The sequence below is a fragment of the Pan paniscus genome, chromosome 5, assembly GCF_029289425.2.
Source record: "Pan paniscus chromosome 5, NHGRI_mPanPan1-v2.0_pri, whole genome shotgun sequence".
In the NCBI taxonomy this organism is placed as follows: domain Eukaryota; kingdom Metazoa; phylum Chordata; class Mammalia; order Primates; family Hominidae; genus Pan; species Pan paniscus.
This window is the reverse complement of record NC_073254.2, coordinates 47,640,301-47,656,609: the sequence shown is the minus strand read 5'-3', so window position 1 is coordinate 47,656,609 and position 16,309 is coordinate 47,640,301. Positions and strand designations below refer to the sequence as shown.

Genomic DNA, 16,309 nt, shown 5'->3' with positions numbered 1-16,309 from the left:
TAGGGTGACCGAGGTTTTGATGGACTCCCAGGGCTCCCTGGAGAGAAGGGCCATAGGGTGAGTACATTAGTGGGTGTGTGTTGTAATTGGGGATAGATCTTCTATGGGAGTGAGGATAGGTAGGGAAGGGAGGCTGGAGGCTTGGCAGGAGCTCAGTGAAAGTAATGGATGGGCTAAGTGCAGAGGTTCGGTGTCTGCCTGTGTTGGGGGCTCTGAGGCCCCTCTTATGAGTTCCCCCATTTTGCAGGGTGATACTGGTGCCCAGGGCCTTCCTGGTCCCCCTGGTGAGGATGGAGAGAGGGTAAGTGTAGTGGCAAATGTAGGGGCTGGGTGCAGGGGAGGTCTAGAAGGCACAGCAGCTTTACCGTGTCCTCCTCCTCCAGGGAGATGACGGGGAGATTGGGCCTCGAGGGCTGCCTGGAGAGTCGGTGAGTGTCCAAGGGCTGGTACTGGGGGAGGGGGCTCTGGGGAAGCCAGGAGGGGGACATGAGCACTAAAGGGACACAGTTTTATCCATTCATGCCGTCTCCTCCCCTCACCCTGAATGCAGGGACCTCGAGGTCTCCTTGGCCCCAAAGGCCCACCTGGTATTCCTGGACCCCCTGTAAGTGACTCCCTGACTTCTGACCCTGAGGTGACCCCTTGACCTCTCCAACTCTCCACCTTTCTAGCTGCCTTCCTGCTCCCTCTCCTCTCTCGGCATGCTTCCCATTCCCTGTGAGCTCCCCCTGCTCTGGCCCCACACTGCCCTGCCTCAGCCTTCGCTCCCCGTGCACAGGGAGGGCCATGTGGTGTGGTGCCCCGAGGGCTCTGGGCATAGGAAATAAATCTTCAAGAAAAACAAAACCAAAGCCCACAAGCCCACAGATCCACAGTCCCACACACTGCAGGCCTGGGCCAGCTGTGTTTGCTTGGGTTTGGGATGGATTGGAGGTCTAACCGTCACACCCTCGGGAATGGCCGGGCCTCTGAAAACCACAGGTCCCTCCGGGCCACCTTCAGGCTGCTCACACCCATCTTGTGTTTCAGGGCGTCCGAGGCATGGATGGTCCCCAGGGCCCCAAAGGGAGCTTGGTGAGTGATGGATAGGAGATCCCACCCCCATTCTTATCCCCTGAGGTCCCTGCCAGCATCCTGTTGGCTGCCATTTTGACCCCTGCCTGCTTCCTGCTCTTGCCCTCACTGCTGGGACTCAGCTCCATGCTCTAAATGTGTTCTATCTCCATCTCCTTCTGACCTGTGCCTGGTCACCTGTTTCTAGGGACCCCAGGGAGAGCCAGGACCTCCTGGACAACAGGGCACCCCTGGGACCCAGGTGAGCAGTGCCCCTACTCCGTTCCCCAATTTTCGTGACTTCCCTTGGGCTTCCACAGTGGGTCAGACCCTGGAAGGATACAGGAAATTAAGGGTTTCAGGCCCTTGTTGCTCATGCTTTGAATCCGGGAGGCTGGATAGAAGAGACCCTGGGAGGCCCCTGTGACTTCTCTTTCCCTGTATGTAGGGTCTTCCCGGGCCCCAGGGTGCCATCGGCCCTCATGGAGAGAAGGTAAGTGACTAAGTGATTTGGAGGACAGGGGGTTTAGAGTGGGGGTGTAGGGAGAACCCTAAATGTCTGCTGGGATTTTGTCTGTGTCCAGACATGACCCCTCTAGTGACCCTGAGCCTCTTTGTCTTCCTGCAGGGTCCTCAAGGGAAGCCAGGGCTCCCCGGCATGCCTGGCTCAGACGGACCCCCGGTGAGTGGGACCCCACTTCCGAATCCAGTTCCCCTTGGCCTTCCACCCCAGTGCATGACCTCAGAGCTCCTTCAGTGACCCTTGCACTGATAGGTCACTGGTGGTGCTTGTCCATGGACAGTTGGCTTCACTAGGTCACAGGAAATTTGGGTTGGAAGAAGTGTAGGGAGGGGTGCAGAGAGGGTGACAGGGGCCACTGGTCACATTTTCTATCCCTTACTCCCAGGGTCACCCAGGGAAGGAAGGTCCCCCTGGAACCAAAGGAAACCAGGTGAGATCTTCCATGTCTTTATCCCCTGAGGGAGTCTCCACCCAGACTCTAGAGCCTCAAAGTCCTTGGGATTCCCTTGTCTCATTATTCATATGGCTCTGCCACATTCTCAATTCCTGTGCCCTGTAACCCTACCCAGACAGCAATGTTGTTACTTCCATTTTTTCCACCCCTGGAGGCCCCCACAGTGACACTCTGAGGCCCCTTTATAAATGCCTCTCTTTTATCTTCCAGGGTCCCTCTGGACCTCAGGGTCCTCTAGGATACCCAGGACCTCGAGGGGTCAAGGTAACTGACCACCAGGCTGGGAGACAAAGGGCTGTGGTCACGGGAGCTATATGGGGTCTTAGGAGCTTGGTCCTTCCAACCCACCTCCATCCCCTGATCAGTCTACTTCTATCCCCTCTCTAATTCTAGGGTGTGGACGGAATTCGGGGTCTGAAGGGTCATAAGGGTGAGAAGGTGAGCACCATGCCCCCAGCTTCCCAGCACCTCAGTCCTGCCATCTCCTCTCTTCACTGCCTTCCCTCCAGCCTGCCCCGCACTGCCCTCCAGCTCCCGAGCCCCTGCTTCCACCTATGTTCTCAGAATTCCCATTAGAACCCCAGCCCTCTGTCATCTGTGGTGCCCTCTCACCTCTATCTTTCTCAGGGTGAGGATGGCTTTCCTGGGTTCAAAGGTGACATAGGCGTGAAAGGTGACAGGGTGAGTAGAGACCCCACACTGGCCCCAATTCCGTGTCCTACTGAGCCTCCACTCTGGAGACGCCAAGCACCAGTTTATTCTCCTGAGTCTCCAGACTCCACAGTTCCAGTGCTGTGTTCCCTTGGGAGCCTGACCCCTACAGGATGATAACCCCATGGTCTGTGTCATGCCTGCCCTCCCATCACTACACTATCCCTACCCTGTGGGCTTCCTGTCCTGCAGTGGCTCCTGGGACCCCTCTAGCCCTCCTCAGCCTCACTGATGCCCGTTTCTCCTCTGGGCCCAGAACCCACCTCCAGTCCCCAGCACTCACCTGTCCTTCCCTCTCACACAGGGCGAAGTTGGAGTCCCTGGTTCCAGGGGAGAGGATGGTCCTGAGGGGCCAAAGGGACGCACTGGACCGACTGGAGACCCTGGGCCCCCAGGGCTCATGGGCGAGAAGGTGATGGGATGAGGGTTCTGTGCCTGGGTCCTCTGGGGGTGTGGGCACTGGGGTCAGGATGGGCATGGGGGGTGCCCGCCGCTGAAGTCAGCCAGTCAGTTGAAGATGGCCATGCATTAGTCATACTTCTGTCTGTGTAAATGGCATCTCTCAGCTGCTGATGGGCAGAGGGGATATATAAGAAGTCAAGGAAAAGTCCCTGACACGAAGAGTTGGATGGAGACGAAGCTTAGAGAGTAGCTGTTGCTTCAAGGCAGAGTGAACATGCGTTCGGACTCCAAGCAGCAGGAGTTCTGAGATGAGAGAGTCTAATAGCAGTGAGGTCTGTGGTCTCCAGAGCTGACTCTCCCCAGCACTTGCCCTATGCCAGGTGCTGTGCTGATGCGTCCTATCTATCCTATGAGGTAGGCATGTGACGTACTGTTTTGCTGAGGTTTTACAGAGGCACAGGGATGCTTGTTAATTACATGGCCAGTGAAGGGCAGAGCCAGGGGTTATGCCCAGGCAGTCTGGCTTCAGAATCTCTGCTTCTAAGCCCTGCTCTGCAGCTGCCTGGGCAGGATGAGCCCTGGAGCCTCTGGGGAAGGGGGCATGCACGGGAGTCGGGGTGTGGTGGGCAAAGGGCCTGCAGGGGGATTGGTCTTGGTGAAGCAGGAGTGGGTGCTGGGGTAGATCCCACCTCCCTCATGGGGTAGATGGAGCTGAGGTTGACAGGTGGGAAGCAGCTAGATCACAGTGACCCTGAAGGACCTGATACCTCTGTAGGCGCAGGGGAGGTGGGATCCCAGCACTAGAATTGGGGAAAATCCACTCACGGGAAGGAGAGACAACAAAAGTCAGGCAGCTGTGGGGCAAGCAATGAGGGGCTAGAGGCTGGGGTGTGTGGGGTGTGTTGCTGGGTGGGGGCTGGCTGTTATAAGTGAGGGTTGAGGTCTCCAGGGGTGGAGTGGCATCTGGGCCTCCTCTCACTCCTAACTGCTTCCTGTCCCTCCACAGGGCAAGCTGGGTGTTCCTGGTCTGCCTGGCTATCCTGGACGTCAGGGACCCAAGGTGATGCCATGCCCCATACGTGCCCCTCCTCCTCTTCCCTCCTCCTCTTCCCTTCCCTGATCCCTGATTCCAGAAAGCACAGATACAGGGCAGTGGGGGACCCCAGAGGGAATTTAGCTGACCCCCATTTTACAGATGACCGAAAGAGGCCCAGAGAGCAGCAGGGGTTTGTCCAAGGCCACTTAGTTCTTGGCAGAGCTCGGGTCTCCCTGGCCACTGCCTTTGTGGCCTCTCCTGACCCCCTTTGCCCCTTCCTGAACCCTACCTTTCATAACTTCTCAATTTCCCCCCTTCTCCGTTCTCACCAGGGGTCCCTAGGATTTCCTGGCTTTCCTGGTGCCAGTGGAGAGAAGGGAGCCCGGGTAAGCTGGGGGGTGGGAGGGGGTGAGAAGGGAAGGGCTGGAGAGGTGTAGAGGGGGTCTGTGGGGAGTCTCACCCTGGGTAATGTTCTCTCTGCTTCATTCCCACCAGGGCCTGTCGGGGAAGTCAGGGCCTCGGGGAGAACGGGGCCCCACGGTGAGTGCAGGGGAGAGAAACAGGTGGCTCAAGGTCCAGAGGGGGGCATTTGGGTTTCTCTGACAACTCCTCTTCCCTCTGTAGGGTCCACGGGGTCAGCGGGGACCCCGAGGTGCCACTGGGAAGTCTGGAGCTAAGGTGAGTGGTCTCTACAAGGCTCCAACTGCCCCCTGCCCACTCAGCCCCAGCTCTCCCTCAACATCCTGACCTCGGGGACAGCTGGAAAGCAGCTCTTCCCACTCCTTGACTCTGTTTCCCCCCACAGGGAACATCTGGTGGTGATGGCCCCCATGGGCCCCCTGGAGAGAGGGTGAGTGTGGATCGAAAGTCCCCTTCCCCTGAGGTCCCCAGGGAGCCTGGGTGAGCCAGCTCCCTCCTCACCCCAGGAAGGAAGCTGAGTTCCCCCACTCAGCCCCTGCCCCCATTCTCCTGACTCCCCCCACCTCTGTCTCTAGGGCCTCCCTGGACCTCAGGGTCCCAACGGGTTTCCTGGACCGAAAGGACCCCCGGTAAGTTGACCCCGAGCTCTGACCCACCTCGCTTCTCTGAGTCCTTCTTCCCTACCCGCTTTCCAGCTGAGAGTTCACCTGACAACTGAACTCCTTCCAGGGCCCCCCTGGGAAGGACGGGCTGCCGGGACACCCAGGCCAAAGAGGAGAAGTGGTGAGTGATGCTCCTGGCTACCCATTCTCAGGGGGCTCCGTCAGACCCTTTAACCCCAGAGCTGTCTGGAAAGCCCACAGGGACGTTCTCCTGGCAGAGTGGAGCCTGCCCTGGTGCTGCTCAGACCCAGGGCCCAGGGCTCGGTGTGATCCTGCCTGGGATCCTTCCTCCTGGGAATCTACCCCACAGCGCCCACACCTGCTTTCACTGCATTCTCCTCTCTTCCTCGCCTAGGGTTTCCAAGGGAAGACCGGCCCCCCTGGTCCTCCAGGAGTGGTGGGACCTCAGGTAGGTTTGTCCCTAGGAGAGAATGGACCCCTGACCCTAGCATTAGTCTGTCTGCCCCTCTTCTCTCGGTCACACGCCCCTGCCCCTGGTCCACCTGACCCAGACTCCTGGGGCTGGGGTCAATGGTGGGGGCTGGGATTTCAGGCAGGGGTCCTGAACTTCAGTATGTTTTGGGGCGCATTCTCATCGTCTTGTCCCCCAGGAGAGGCAGTTCCCCAACAGAGACACAAGGTGGTGTAGTTACTCCACATGGGGCAGGAGAAAACCCAGCAGTGGCCCAGGAATGCCGGGGAATTTCCCAGGAGCTTTGGGGCAGGGATAAAGGGGTTCTGAAGGAGTGTTTTAGGGTGGCCAGGGTGGGCTCTTCTGGCAGACAGCGAGATGAAGGGCCTGAGAGCAGGAACTCTCTCTGCTTTTGTCTAGGGAGCAGCAGGAGAAACCGGCCCTATGGGGGAGAGAGGTCACCCAGGCCCCCCGGGGCCCCCTGGAGAGCAGGGACTACCTGGGACGGCTGGAAAAGAAGGAACAAAGGTCAGTGAGGGGCCAGGCAGAGGGGAAGTGGGGGAACTGGGGATTGGGGTGCTGAAAGGAACAGGTAGTTGGAGATTTGAGGGGGGGCTGGAGAGCTCTCTGTTTAATTTGGGAGCATGGCTGTGGCTCATCACCTCTCCTTTCCTTTTAGGGTGACCCTGGTCCCCCTGGGGCCCCAGGGAAGGATGGTCCTGCTGGTCTGAGGGGATTCCCAGGAGAGAGAGGCCTCCCAGGCACTGCTGTGAGTGTGACTCCCAGACCCCTGCCTGTCACAAGCACCAAGCATCCTGAGTCCCCCCCCGACCCTGTCCCTGACCCCCTCCATGTCACTCCCCACTTCCATCTTTTGGAGCCTGTCTTCCCTCTCCAGCTCTCACCCTTCTCTTTTCGTGAAGTCTCATCTTCCCCAAACGTCTGGTTCATAGGGTGGACCTGGTTTGAAGGGGAATGAAGGTCCTTCTGGCCCCCCTGGCCCTGCAGTGAGTCTGGGGTTCCGGGGGGTGGTAGAAAGGACCCGGGAAAGGGGTGGGTGAGGAAGGGTGAGAGTGGCATTCTGATACCACCAGGGGCTGTGGGGCTGGGCAGAGGCTGTCCAGGGACAGCCAGAATGCATCTGATTTTGGGAGCTTTTGGGAATTGTGGTCCGAGTTTCTCTGGTATGGGCGGGCTGGGGTCTCCTTCCTGGGGGTCTGACCATTTGCTTTCTCAGGGCTCCCCTGGGGAACGAGGTGCAGCAGGATCAGGGGGACCCATTGGTCCGCCAGGGCGCCCAGGCCCGCAGGGTCCCCCTGGAGCAGCAGGAGAGAAAGGTGTCCCAGTGAGTGTGGGGGTCCTGGGGAGGGGTACTGGGGAGGGGTCTGTGAGCCTAGGGTTGATGGGCTATGACAAGTTTCCTGTGGGGTGTTTGAGGGTGAGGGTCACCTCCAGGCCATGACTCCTTCCTCCTGTCCCACAGGGTGAGAAGGGCCCCATTGGCCCGACTGGCCGAGATGGAGTGCAGGGTCCTGTGGGGCTTCCTGGTCCTGCTGGGCCTCCAGGTGTGGCTGGAGAGGATGGAGACAAGGTGAGGGGACCCCACAGACCCTGACCAATCTTCTTTCCAGATGAGATGGCTGACCTGGGCATGACCCCTGGCCCCTGTCATGTCATCCTTCCCACTCTACCCATCACCTTTCTCTAATATCTTGTCTGCCTTCTCCTCCCAGGGTGAGGTGGGGGACCCTGGACAGAAGGGCACCAAAGGGAACAAGGGTGAACATGTAAGTGTCCATGACCTTGACTTCTGACCTCCTGGCCTTTAACCTCAGTCCCACCTGATCTCTCTCCCTGTTTTGGTGTCTCTGACTCTCTTCTCTTACCCAGGGCCCTCCTGGACCCCCTGGACCCATTGGTCCTGTGGGGCAGCCTGGAGCAGCGGTGAGTGACCCCTCCACCCCCACCGAAGGCCCAGCAGCCTCTGGTCCTCCCTCAGCTCCCCTCTGCCCTTGTGGCTGGGAGTGGGAGCAGGGGCTCTGGGCCTGGCACCCAGCTGTGTGTGGTATTTGTGGATAGAGAGCACCTGACCCATGACCCATCCCTGCGTCTTTGTCTCTGCTTTTCCTCAACCCTGCAGGGAGCAGATGGGGAGCCCGGAGCTCGGGGACCCCAGGGACACTTTGGAGCCAAAGGTGATGAAGGAACAAGAGGATTCAATGGGCCCCCAGGACCCATTGGCCTACAGGTGTGTTGGGGGATAGGACAGGGGCTGAGAGGTGGGGTCAGGATGGGGTGATGTTTTGCCCCAGACCCTGCCAGCAGCCTGCCGATGAGGACTGGAGGGCCTGCGGAGTCTGAGGGGAGGGGACTGTGGGGCCTATCTGCCTAGGGCTGTGCTTTGGGTGGGGTGGTCACCTGGGCCCATGTTTTGTATACTTGCACAGGGTTTGCCAGGCCCCTCTGGGGAGAAGGGAGAAACAGGAGATGTGGGTCCTATGGTGAGTGTGACCCCTACTGACCCTAGCCACCATAATACTGGTCACCCCCCTCCCTGGCCAGCCCCCACCCCACACCCCACTGCCAACTCCCTGGCCTGGCTCCTCCTCCTCCTCTCTCCACCATTCATGCTCAGCCATCTCACTTCCCTTCCTCATCTGTGGTGTATCTGTTTCCCCCAGGGACCACCTGGCCCCCCAGGACCTCGAGGTCCAGCTGGACCCAATGGCGCTGATGTGAGTCATCTCAGCCCCTGTCCCTTGAGACCAATGTGTCTGGTCTTCTGCCTCCCTTTCCCAGACCATAAACTCTAGTATCGTCTCAGGGGCCAAGAGAAGCCCTTACTCCTGGGAGGCCTCCACTGCCTCACTGCTGTAACCTTGGGCTGCTCATCTGGGACTTTGCCCCTGAAATGGCACCTCCATCCTAAGCAATGACACCTATTTCTGTTCCTCTTCCAGGGCCCACAAGGTCCCCCAGGAGGTGTTGGGAACCTGGGTCCCCCTGGAGAGAAGGTAACTGGGAAGGGGGTGAGTGGACCAGTCATGGAAGTGGGGGATGGGAGTTGGATTTCTGCCAATTTTGGGTGGGGAGACAAAAGAGAATGAGATGTGGGGAATATCAGAATTTTTTGGCTGGGGAAGGAGAGGAGGTTTTTGACTCTAATCTCTTTGCAGGGGGAACCAGGAGAGTCAGGATCTCCAGGGATCCAGGGCGAGCCAGGTGTCAAGGTGAGTGACAGCTCCAAGGCCTTACTCCCCAGTCCCCGTCACCCGCCTCAACCCTGCCTCCACTTTTCCTGTGACCTCCTTGAGCTGGAACTCCTCTGCAGCAAGAGTCTCTGCTCCCTGCCATCCTCTATGAGGCCTGATCCCTGGTCTGAGTGAGCCCTTCTTCCCCTTTCTTGAAGGGAAGGGGACTAGGGAACTCCCCTTATAGGCTTGACTTTCTGTGTATGTCCCATTGTCACTGAGGGGAGTAGGGGATGGCTGAAGGTGTCTCGGAAGCAGAGGCTGCATCCCTGATCTTCAAGATTCCCTGGGCCATCTGTGTCCTCCGCTTGTTCTGCAGGGTCCACGCGGGGAACGTGGAGAGAAAGGAGAGTCGGGGCAGCCAGGAGAGCCAGGACCACCAGGGCCTAAAGGCCCCACAGGCGATGATGGCCCCAAAGGGAACCCTGTGAGTTTGGGGCGGTGGGGGCTGAGTCCTCTCAGGCCCTGTGAATGACAGACCTGGGAATATGGGTGTGTGTGAGGGAGGATCTTGGAGTGTGGGGAGCCCTGGAGTTTGGGGGATGCTCTGGGAATGGGGCATCCAGAGGGATGCCTGGGGTCTAGGATCCAGAGAGAAAGTGAGAGATGCCCTGCAGTTAATACCTTGAGGAATTAGACAACACGCAGTGCACGTGGTAGGGAAAGGGGTGCAGGAGACCTCTTCCTGCGGGGTACTGGTGGGCACTGCCTCTAGAGAGGCAGTGGCGTGTGCCTGTGGGCGTCTGTGCTGGGTGGGCTTAGGGAGCTGTGACCCTGACTCTTATTCTCCATCTGGATCAGGGTCCTGTTGGTTTTCCTGGTGACCCTGGCCCCCCTGGAGAAGGTGGCCCTCGGGTGAGTCTTACTCAGAGAAGGGAAGGGGCAAAAAGGGTGGGGCTTCTATGGGGGGGGTCCTCTGTGTGGCCGCCGGGCTTGGGTATTGGGAAGCTGGGGGTATGGCAGGGTGGGCAAGGGGATGGGGTATTGACAGTTTTGGAGGTGATGCCAGCCAGGTTGGGGGCCCACCTCTGACCTTGCTTCACTTCTGCAGGGCCAGGATGGTGCTAAGGGTGACCGAGGCGAGGATGGTGAGCCAGGACAGCCTGTGAGTGCCTGGTGACCCCACCACCCCCCTGAGCCCAAGCCTCATCCCCTTTACCCCTCTTCTGTGCCCCACTCCTGAGGGGTCCCTTGGCTGGAGGATAAACACTCAGCCACCCCAATTCCTCTCTCCCTAGGGATCCCCTGGTCCCACCGGGGAGAATGGACCCCCAGGGCCACTTGGAAAGCGAGTAAGTGAGGTGGACCCCTGAGACCTTGGGAGGCAGTCCCTGGGCTGTGTGGATGGAGGCTGGGCAATGGCAGGTGGGATGGGTGGGGAGGTGCCTGGTGTCTGCATTGCCCTGGGTGGGTGTGTGTGCAGGAGCTGGTGGGTTTAAGGGTGTGTGGTATCTCATTGCCCGGGGCAGGGTGTGTGTGCAGGAGCTGGTGGGTTTAAGGGTATGCGGTATCTCATTGCACTGGGCGAGTGTGTGTGCAGGAGCTGGTGGGTTGATGGGTGTGCGGTATCTCAGGCATGTTTGTTCCTGGGTTCTGGTGTGTATGTTTTCACCAGGGGTAGTGGTAGTTACTGACAAAGCAGAATGGAAACTGGAGGAGGGGCTGGCCAGCTTTTCTGTGGGCCAGGGGTGAACCTTTTTAGTTTCTGGGGCAGGAGATGGGCCACCAGGTAGGGTGTGGGCAAGTGGCCCTTCACCAAATGTACAGACTACCCAGTATTTTCACAACTGTCACAGCTGTATCTGTTCTGCACATCTGTGAATCGGCCCTCGGCGCGTGTCCCTGTGTATGCACATGTGTGTGTGTGCATGTGTATGTGTGTGTCTAGGACAGGAAGGGGGAAGAGTTGAGCCTGGCTGCCCACGGCCTCATGTGCTCTTCCTTCCCACTCCATCTGCAGGGTCCTGCTGGCTCGCCTGGTCCCGAGGGGCGACAAGGAGGGAAGGGAGCCAAGGTGAGGGAAAGGCTGCCCTAGTGCTGGAGCATCCCCTTCGCCTCCCACCCCTCAGATGCCTCCGTCTCCAGATGCCTACCCCATCTCCACCTCTCCCATGTTGGGCCCTTATGGGGACAGGCGTTCCCTGTACTTGTTCCTGCGCTAGGGGCTCCTAGAGTTTGGCCCTTCCTCCCTGCCTCCCACCTCCCACCTTGGACCCTCTGCCCCCTGCCCACACCCCACTCCTCTGCCCTTCAGGACACATTCCTTGTGTGTGTTTCAGGGAGATCCTGGCGCTATAGGTGCCCCGGGGAAGACAGGCCCGGTGGGTCCTGCAGGCCCAGCAGGGAAACCTGGCCCTGATGGTCTGAGGGGGCTCCCAGGCTCAGTGGTGAGTCACTGCAGGGAAGGGTTGGGCTGGGGTGGGAGTGAGGGGCCATGGGAGGGGTGCAGTGTGGGGATGCTCCTCCTGACCCCTGTGGCCCCCTCAAATCTTCAGGGTCAGCAAGGCCGACCTGGAGCTACAGGCCAGGCTGGGCCCCCAGGTCCTGTGGTGAGTGACTGGGATTGGGCTGGGTGAGGGGTGAGGGCAGTGCCCTGGGACAGAGCTGAAGCCCTGGAGGAAGTGGAGGCTGTTGGGGAGAACTTGGTCCCACCTCTCCCTCAAGAGAATGACTTCCCATCTCTCCACAGGGACCCCCAGGGCTGCCTGGTCTCCGGGGCGATGCTGGAGCCAAGGGAGAGAAGGTGAGTGACAGACAGACACGTGGCCAGGTGTCTCTCCCATCACCTCGCCCCTGAAACCTGTGGGACCCAAGTGCCCACTGCTCTGCTTCAGGCCTCCGGCAGCCAGTCCCAGGGGGTCCCTGCTCAGTGAGGGCCACTCACGGACCCTGTGCCCGGCTCCCTCTCCATGTCCTCTTGGCCCTTCTCCCCCATCCACATGACTCCTCTTTGCATTCTCTTGACTGCCTGCACCCTTCTCTAGGGCCACCCAGGTCTCATTGGACTGATTGGGCCCCCGGGTGAGCAGGGAGAGAAGGGAGATCGGGGACTTCCTGGGCCTCAGGGCTCCCCTGGGCAGAAGGGTGAGATGGTGAGTAGAGGGCATGGTCCCGGAAGTTGTGGGGGTTGAGAGTGGGGTGGAGAGGGGTGGAGTTGGAGTTGGGACTCAGCTGTGGGTAAGCGAGCAGGTGCTCAGGAGGGTGTGGGAGGAGGACCCAGTTGAACCAGCCACTACCCTTCCTAGGGTATCCCAGGAGCATCCGGCCCCATTGGTCCTGGAGGTGCCCCCGGCCTCCCCGTGAGTACTGCCTCTGTTCCTCCACAAAATCCCCTAAACCCCTCTGCTGCCCACCCACAGCCTCCCAACGACTTCCATGGAACTACCAGCCTAACAAGCATAGTCCTCAGGGTCCCCCATTTGTCCTGTCACCACCAGTACCTCCTCCCCATACTTCCAGGGCTCTGAATGTCCTGGTATTCCCACAGGACTGCCCCTCCTGTAGTAACCCGAGGCTCCTGTGGACTTGGGACCTTGCCTCCCCGCTCCTCTGAGTCCTGTCCTTCCCCTGCAGTGACCGTCTCTTTCTTGTTCCTCATTTCACAGGGACCTGCTGGCCCCAAAGGAGCCAAAGGAGCCACAGTGAGTGACCCCCTTCAGCTCTGACCTTTGCTCCACCCCCTCTGGACTTGATGATGTCTCTCCAGGACAAATAGACTCCCCCCAAGGAGCCCCTTATTTCAGCCAGGAGGCTGATTTGATCTTTCTGTGACCTTGATCCATGCTTGACCTCTTGACCCCTCCATGACCTCATTTATTCCTTGTCAGGGCCCAGGCGGACCCAAGGGAGAGAAGGGTGTGCAGGGCCCTCCAGGACACCCGGTGAGTGAGGAGTCAGGGCTGCTCCCAGGGCCGTACCCCTCTGCTCCACTGCTGCCACACTTCACCCTCACACCAACCTCGTCTCTTGCCCTCTCCATCTGTCCCTGCACCCAGGGTCCCCCAGGCGAGGTGATCCAGCCACTGCCCATTCAGATGCCCAAGAAGACTCGGCGCTCGGTGGATGGAAGCCGTCTGATGCAGGAAGATGAGGCCATACCGACCGGGGGAGCCCCCGGCAGTCCTGGGGGGCTGGAGGAGATCTTTGGCTCACTCGACTCCCTGCGGGAGGAGATCGAGCAGATGAGGCGGCCAACAGGGACCCAGGACAGCCCTGCTCGCACCTGCCAGGACCTGAAGCTGTGCCACCCAGAGCTTCCCGATGGTCAGTGCTAGCCTCAGGGTGCACAAACATCTCCCCAACAGCATGGGTACTGAACAAGCAGAATGGATGCTGGGGGAGTCTTGGAGAAGGTGTTGGGTTAAGGGTGAGGGCTGAGGGGCTGGGAACTGCAGCTATTTACCAACCAGGTCAGAAGTATCCCAATACTTTAGCAACTGATCTGGGTCAGTGTGTACCAGTTGGTTATCAGCCCAGTGTCTGCAGGAGCAGATAAACATACATACGTGCACACACCTGTTTGCACCTGAACAGATGAATCTGTGTGAGCGCCTGCAACCACATGTTGTCCCAGTATGAGGCTGTCCATACTCGGACCTCCTCCAGTCAGAGGGCCTGGGGTTACTGTTGGGGGCAGAGGTGTCACGTGATGAAAGTAGGCTGCAGCAGTAGGATGCGGCAGTAGGATGCAGCAGTAGAATCCAGCAGTAGGGCTAGATTCTAGGGCTCTGGGAGGGAGGAGGACCAGGAGACTAAGAGCATGATGGGGAGGGCTGGGAGGGAAGAGGGAATGTGGGGGCAAAGAGCATCTTGGAGCCTGGACCTAGGTGGCCCTGACCTCCCCTCTCCCTCACCCAACAGGAGAGTACTGGGTCGACCCCAACCAGGGCTGTGCTCGGGATGCCTTCCGAGTTTTCTGCAACTTCACAGCAGGGGGTGAGACCTGTGTGACGCCTAGGGATGACGTCACGCAGGTGAGAGCTGGCCCCTCGCTGCCCCTCCCCTGCCCCATAGTGTACCCCCTCAGGGCTTAGTGGTTTCTGGGTTTTGGTGACAGTCCCCTGGCTGTTGCCCCCCCTGGAGCCTGCCACCCCTTCTCCACTTCTTAGCTCTTTCTTCCTTTCCTTTTCACCGGTCCTCTGATGCTCACTTTGCCTTTCGTGTACCCCCAGTCTCCTGGCTCCCACTCAGCCCCTCACTTCTTTCCCAGCCCTTGCCTTCCAGCCATTCCCTGCTCATGACTCTGGCTCAGCTGTCCTGGTGCTGTAGATGCTTCTGAGGCCCGTCTCTGTCTCCCTCTGAGGCCAGCCCTCTCTCTCCTTCCAGTTCTCTTACGTGGACTCAGAGGGCTCCCCAGTGGGTGTGGTCCAGCTCACCTTCCTGCGGCTGCTCAGCGTCTCAGCCCACCAGGACGTCTCCTACCCCTGCTCTGGAGCAGCCCGTGACGGTCCCCTGAGACTCCGTGGGGCCAATGAGGATGAGCTGAGCCCGGAGACTAGCCCCTATGTCAAAGAATTCAGAGATGGCTGCCAGGTGGGAACAGGAAGAGCTGGGTTGGGGGCTGATCTCAGACTCAGGCTGGAGGAAGGAGGTGGGAAGACCCCTTGGGCAGGGCACCCAGGGGGAGCAGGGAGGAGTCCGTCCTGCTGGATTGTCAGGGATGCCTGAGGGAGCTCAAAGGCCGGTGAGGAGGGTGGAAAGGATGGAAGCCATCGGGTGAGGTTCACTTGGGTACAAACACCAGCGTCACACACGGTAATGCAGACGTGTACACAGACTGGCACATGGCTGCCCAGCAGAGGCACACGGTGGGGGAGAAGCAAACACACACGCATGGGCACACAGACACTGCCAGTCTGTACATCCTGAGTCACCCTGATGGGGCCAAGGTGCTCAGAGGAGAGGTGAGCCTGGGCCTGAGGTTAGGGGGTGGGGGGTGCCTCCATCCTGCTCACACTTTCTTGTCTCCCCCTGAAGACACAGCAAGGCCGGATGGTGCTGGAGGTGCGAACGCCTGTGCTGGAGCAGCTGCCAGTGCTGGATGCCTCCTTCTCAGACCTGGGAGCCCCACCGAGGCGGGGAGGGGTGCTGCTGGGGCCTGTCTGCTTCATGGGATAGGACCGTCTCTGTCTGATCCTGTCCATCGGAACCAGGCCCACCTGGAATCCCACAACATCAGCTCTGTGCCACCTCCCAAGAGGGCTCCTCACTATCTAGGGAGCCCTGGGCCAGGGCGTGGAGAGCCCTCAGTCAGGGGCAGGCCACGGGAGGGGTGAAGTGGTTGCCTGGACACCCCACGGGAGGAGTGGCATCTGGGGCTCTTGGCCCTCCCACCTGGAGCCTGTGACCCGTTAGAGAGCTGAGACCCTTATTTAAAACTCACCTCCCAATCACCCCAAACAAATGGAAGAGAAGAGAAAGGACATGGTGTATTTTGTATTTAAAAGTAATTATATTAATTATTTAAAGTGTGGAAAGCAAAATAACAAAAAAGAGAAACGCCAACAAAAATCAGCAGATGTTGGAGACAGGGGTCTCAGGGGTGGGCTCCGGCACCCACATCCTGGAGTCAGGACTTTCCTCAGTGACTGTGTGTAGGGGGGTTTGAGGGCTGAACCCCACCTCCCTCCCACCTTCCTCCCACCTCACCTGTCGCACCCACTGTGAAAGTTGGAATATGTGGTCTCCCTGGCCTCAGGGCTCTGACTCTGCCAGGGTGGGGCTCTCTAACCCACAGGTGTTGGCTGCCTGGCCCATGTGCCCACTGTCTCTTCCACTTGGTCTGGGTTTGGCAGGCACTGCCTGCTACTTGAGGGCCAGGATGCTCCCCCAGGGAAGAAACGGAATAGTGTGGGGTGTGTGCAGGGCTGCATCCCGCAGATGGCTGGAATATTAAAATTCTTCTATATTGGCTGGTAAATTGCCATGGCCCTGAGCCACTGAGTATGTTCGTTGCCACCCCGTCCCTCCCCTGGGCACCCCTCACTTTCCCTGATCCTGCAATTAAAGGGTTAATGTGTGGCATATGGAAGGGACTCCCAGGACCCTGTGCCCAGCTTCCATGCTGACTGATGGTTAAATAATGTGATTGTCTCCTCCCAGGTGTCTGTGTCACTGCTTGTGTTGTTATTTCAGTCTCCCCCGACACCCATCTGATGCTTCCTCTTCCCAGCTAAGTGGTTACCAGAATTGTATGGCTTAATCCAGATACCCTGCAAGCCCTGTCCAGCGGGGGTGTCAGGGCCCAGAGTTTACAAAGCCTGGGTGACTAGCATAAAATTACAAACAATGCCCCAGGGACACCAGGTAGGGGTTTGGGGTCCCTATGGCTCCAGTTTCTGACACCGGTGTGCGATTGCTTCTGGGTGTGGGTGGGACGGTGCTAC

The 16,309-nt window shown here is 59.1% G+C and overlaps 1 protein-coding gene across 6 annotated transcripts in view; it reads left to right on the top strand.

Moving 5' to 3' along the window:
- COL11A2 (collagen type XI alpha 2 chain) overlaps nucleotides 1–16,024 on the top strand; it is a 30,770-nt gene extending 14,746 nt beyond the window's left edge. For all 6 annotated transcript variants that reach the window (XM_063605269.1, XM_063605270.1, XM_055113461.2 and 3 more), the window contains 49 exons: nucleotides 4–57; nucleotides 248–301; nucleotides 384–428; nucleotides 551–604; nucleotides 1,030–1,074; nucleotides 1,262–1,315; nucleotides 1,502–1,546; nucleotides 1,682–1,735; nucleotides 1,962–2,006; nucleotides 2,241–2,294; nucleotides 2,424–2,468; nucleotides 2,658–2,711; nucleotides 3,046–3,153; nucleotides 4,150–4,203; nucleotides 4,512–4,565; nucleotides 4,675–4,719; nucleotides 4,804–4,857; nucleotides 4,985–5,029; nucleotides 5,175–5,228; nucleotides 5,329–5,382; nucleotides 5,617–5,670; nucleotides 6,094–6,201; nucleotides 6,353–6,442; nucleotides 6,627–6,680; nucleotides 6,911–7,018; nucleotides 7,157–7,264; nucleotides 7,407–7,460; nucleotides 7,564–7,617; nucleotides 7,814–7,921; nucleotides 8,121–8,174; nucleotides 8,355–8,408; nucleotides 8,634–8,687; nucleotides 8,850–8,903; nucleotides 9,244–9,351; nucleotides 9,726–9,779; nucleotides 9,976–10,029; nucleotides 10,163–10,216; nucleotides 10,885–10,938; nucleotides 11,204–11,311; nucleotides 11,420–11,473; nucleotides 11,614–11,667; nucleotides 11,909–12,016; nucleotides 12,170–12,223; nucleotides 12,530–12,565; nucleotides 12,752–12,805; nucleotides 12,920–13,187; nucleotides 13,785–13,897; nucleotides 14,250–14,456; nucleotides 14,901–16,024. In XM_063605269.1, the coding sequence (XP_063461339.1) occupies nucleotides 4–57; nucleotides 248–301; nucleotides 384–428; nucleotides 551–604; nucleotides 1,030–1,074; nucleotides 1,262–1,315; nucleotides 1,502–1,546; nucleotides 1,682–1,735; nucleotides 1,962–2,006; nucleotides 2,241–2,294; nucleotides 2,424–2,468; nucleotides 2,658–2,711; nucleotides 3,046–3,153; nucleotides 4,150–4,203; nucleotides 4,512–4,565; nucleotides 4,675–4,719; nucleotides 4,804–4,857; nucleotides 4,985–5,029; nucleotides 5,175–5,228; nucleotides 5,329–5,382; nucleotides 5,617–5,670; nucleotides 6,094–6,201; nucleotides 6,353–6,442; nucleotides 6,627–6,680; nucleotides 6,911–7,018; nucleotides 7,157–7,264; nucleotides 7,407–7,460; nucleotides 7,564–7,617; nucleotides 7,814–7,921; nucleotides 8,121–8,174; nucleotides 8,355–8,408; nucleotides 8,634–8,687; nucleotides 8,850–8,903; nucleotides 9,244–9,351; nucleotides 9,726–9,779; nucleotides 9,976–10,029; nucleotides 10,163–10,216; nucleotides 10,885–10,938; nucleotides 11,204–11,311; nucleotides 11,420–11,473; nucleotides 11,614–11,667; nucleotides 11,909–12,016; nucleotides 12,170–12,223; nucleotides 12,530–12,565; nucleotides 12,752–12,805; nucleotides 12,920–13,187; nucleotides 13,785–13,897; nucleotides 14,250–14,456; nucleotides 14,901–15,041 (3,546 nt within the window). In that variant the 3' untranslated portion in view covers nucleotides 15,042–16,024. The remainder of the gene's footprint in view (nucleotides 1–3; nucleotides 58–247; nucleotides 302–383; nucleotides 429–550; nucleotides 605–1,029; nucleotides 1,075–1,261; nucleotides 1,316–1,501; nucleotides 1,547–1,681; nucleotides 1,736–1,961; nucleotides 2,007–2,240; nucleotides 2,295–2,423; nucleotides 2,469–2,657; nucleotides 2,712–3,045; nucleotides 3,154–4,149; nucleotides 4,204–4,511; nucleotides 4,566–4,674; nucleotides 4,720–4,803; nucleotides 4,858–4,984; nucleotides 5,030–5,174; nucleotides 5,229–5,328; nucleotides 5,383–5,616; nucleotides 5,671–6,093; nucleotides 6,202–6,352; nucleotides 6,443–6,626; nucleotides 6,681–6,910; nucleotides 7,019–7,156; nucleotides 7,265–7,406; nucleotides 7,461–7,563; nucleotides 7,618–7,813; nucleotides 7,922–8,120; nucleotides 8,175–8,354; nucleotides 8,409–8,633; nucleotides 8,688–8,849; nucleotides 8,904–9,243; nucleotides 9,352–9,725; nucleotides 9,780–9,975; nucleotides 10,030–10,162; nucleotides 10,217–10,884; nucleotides 10,939–11,203; nucleotides 11,312–11,419; nucleotides 11,474–11,613; nucleotides 11,668–11,908; nucleotides 12,017–12,169; nucleotides 12,224–12,529; nucleotides 12,566–12,751; nucleotides 12,806–12,919; nucleotides 13,188–13,784; nucleotides 13,898–14,249; nucleotides 14,457–14,900) is intronic.
- Nucleotides 16,025–16,309: the final 285 nt, after the last annotated feature.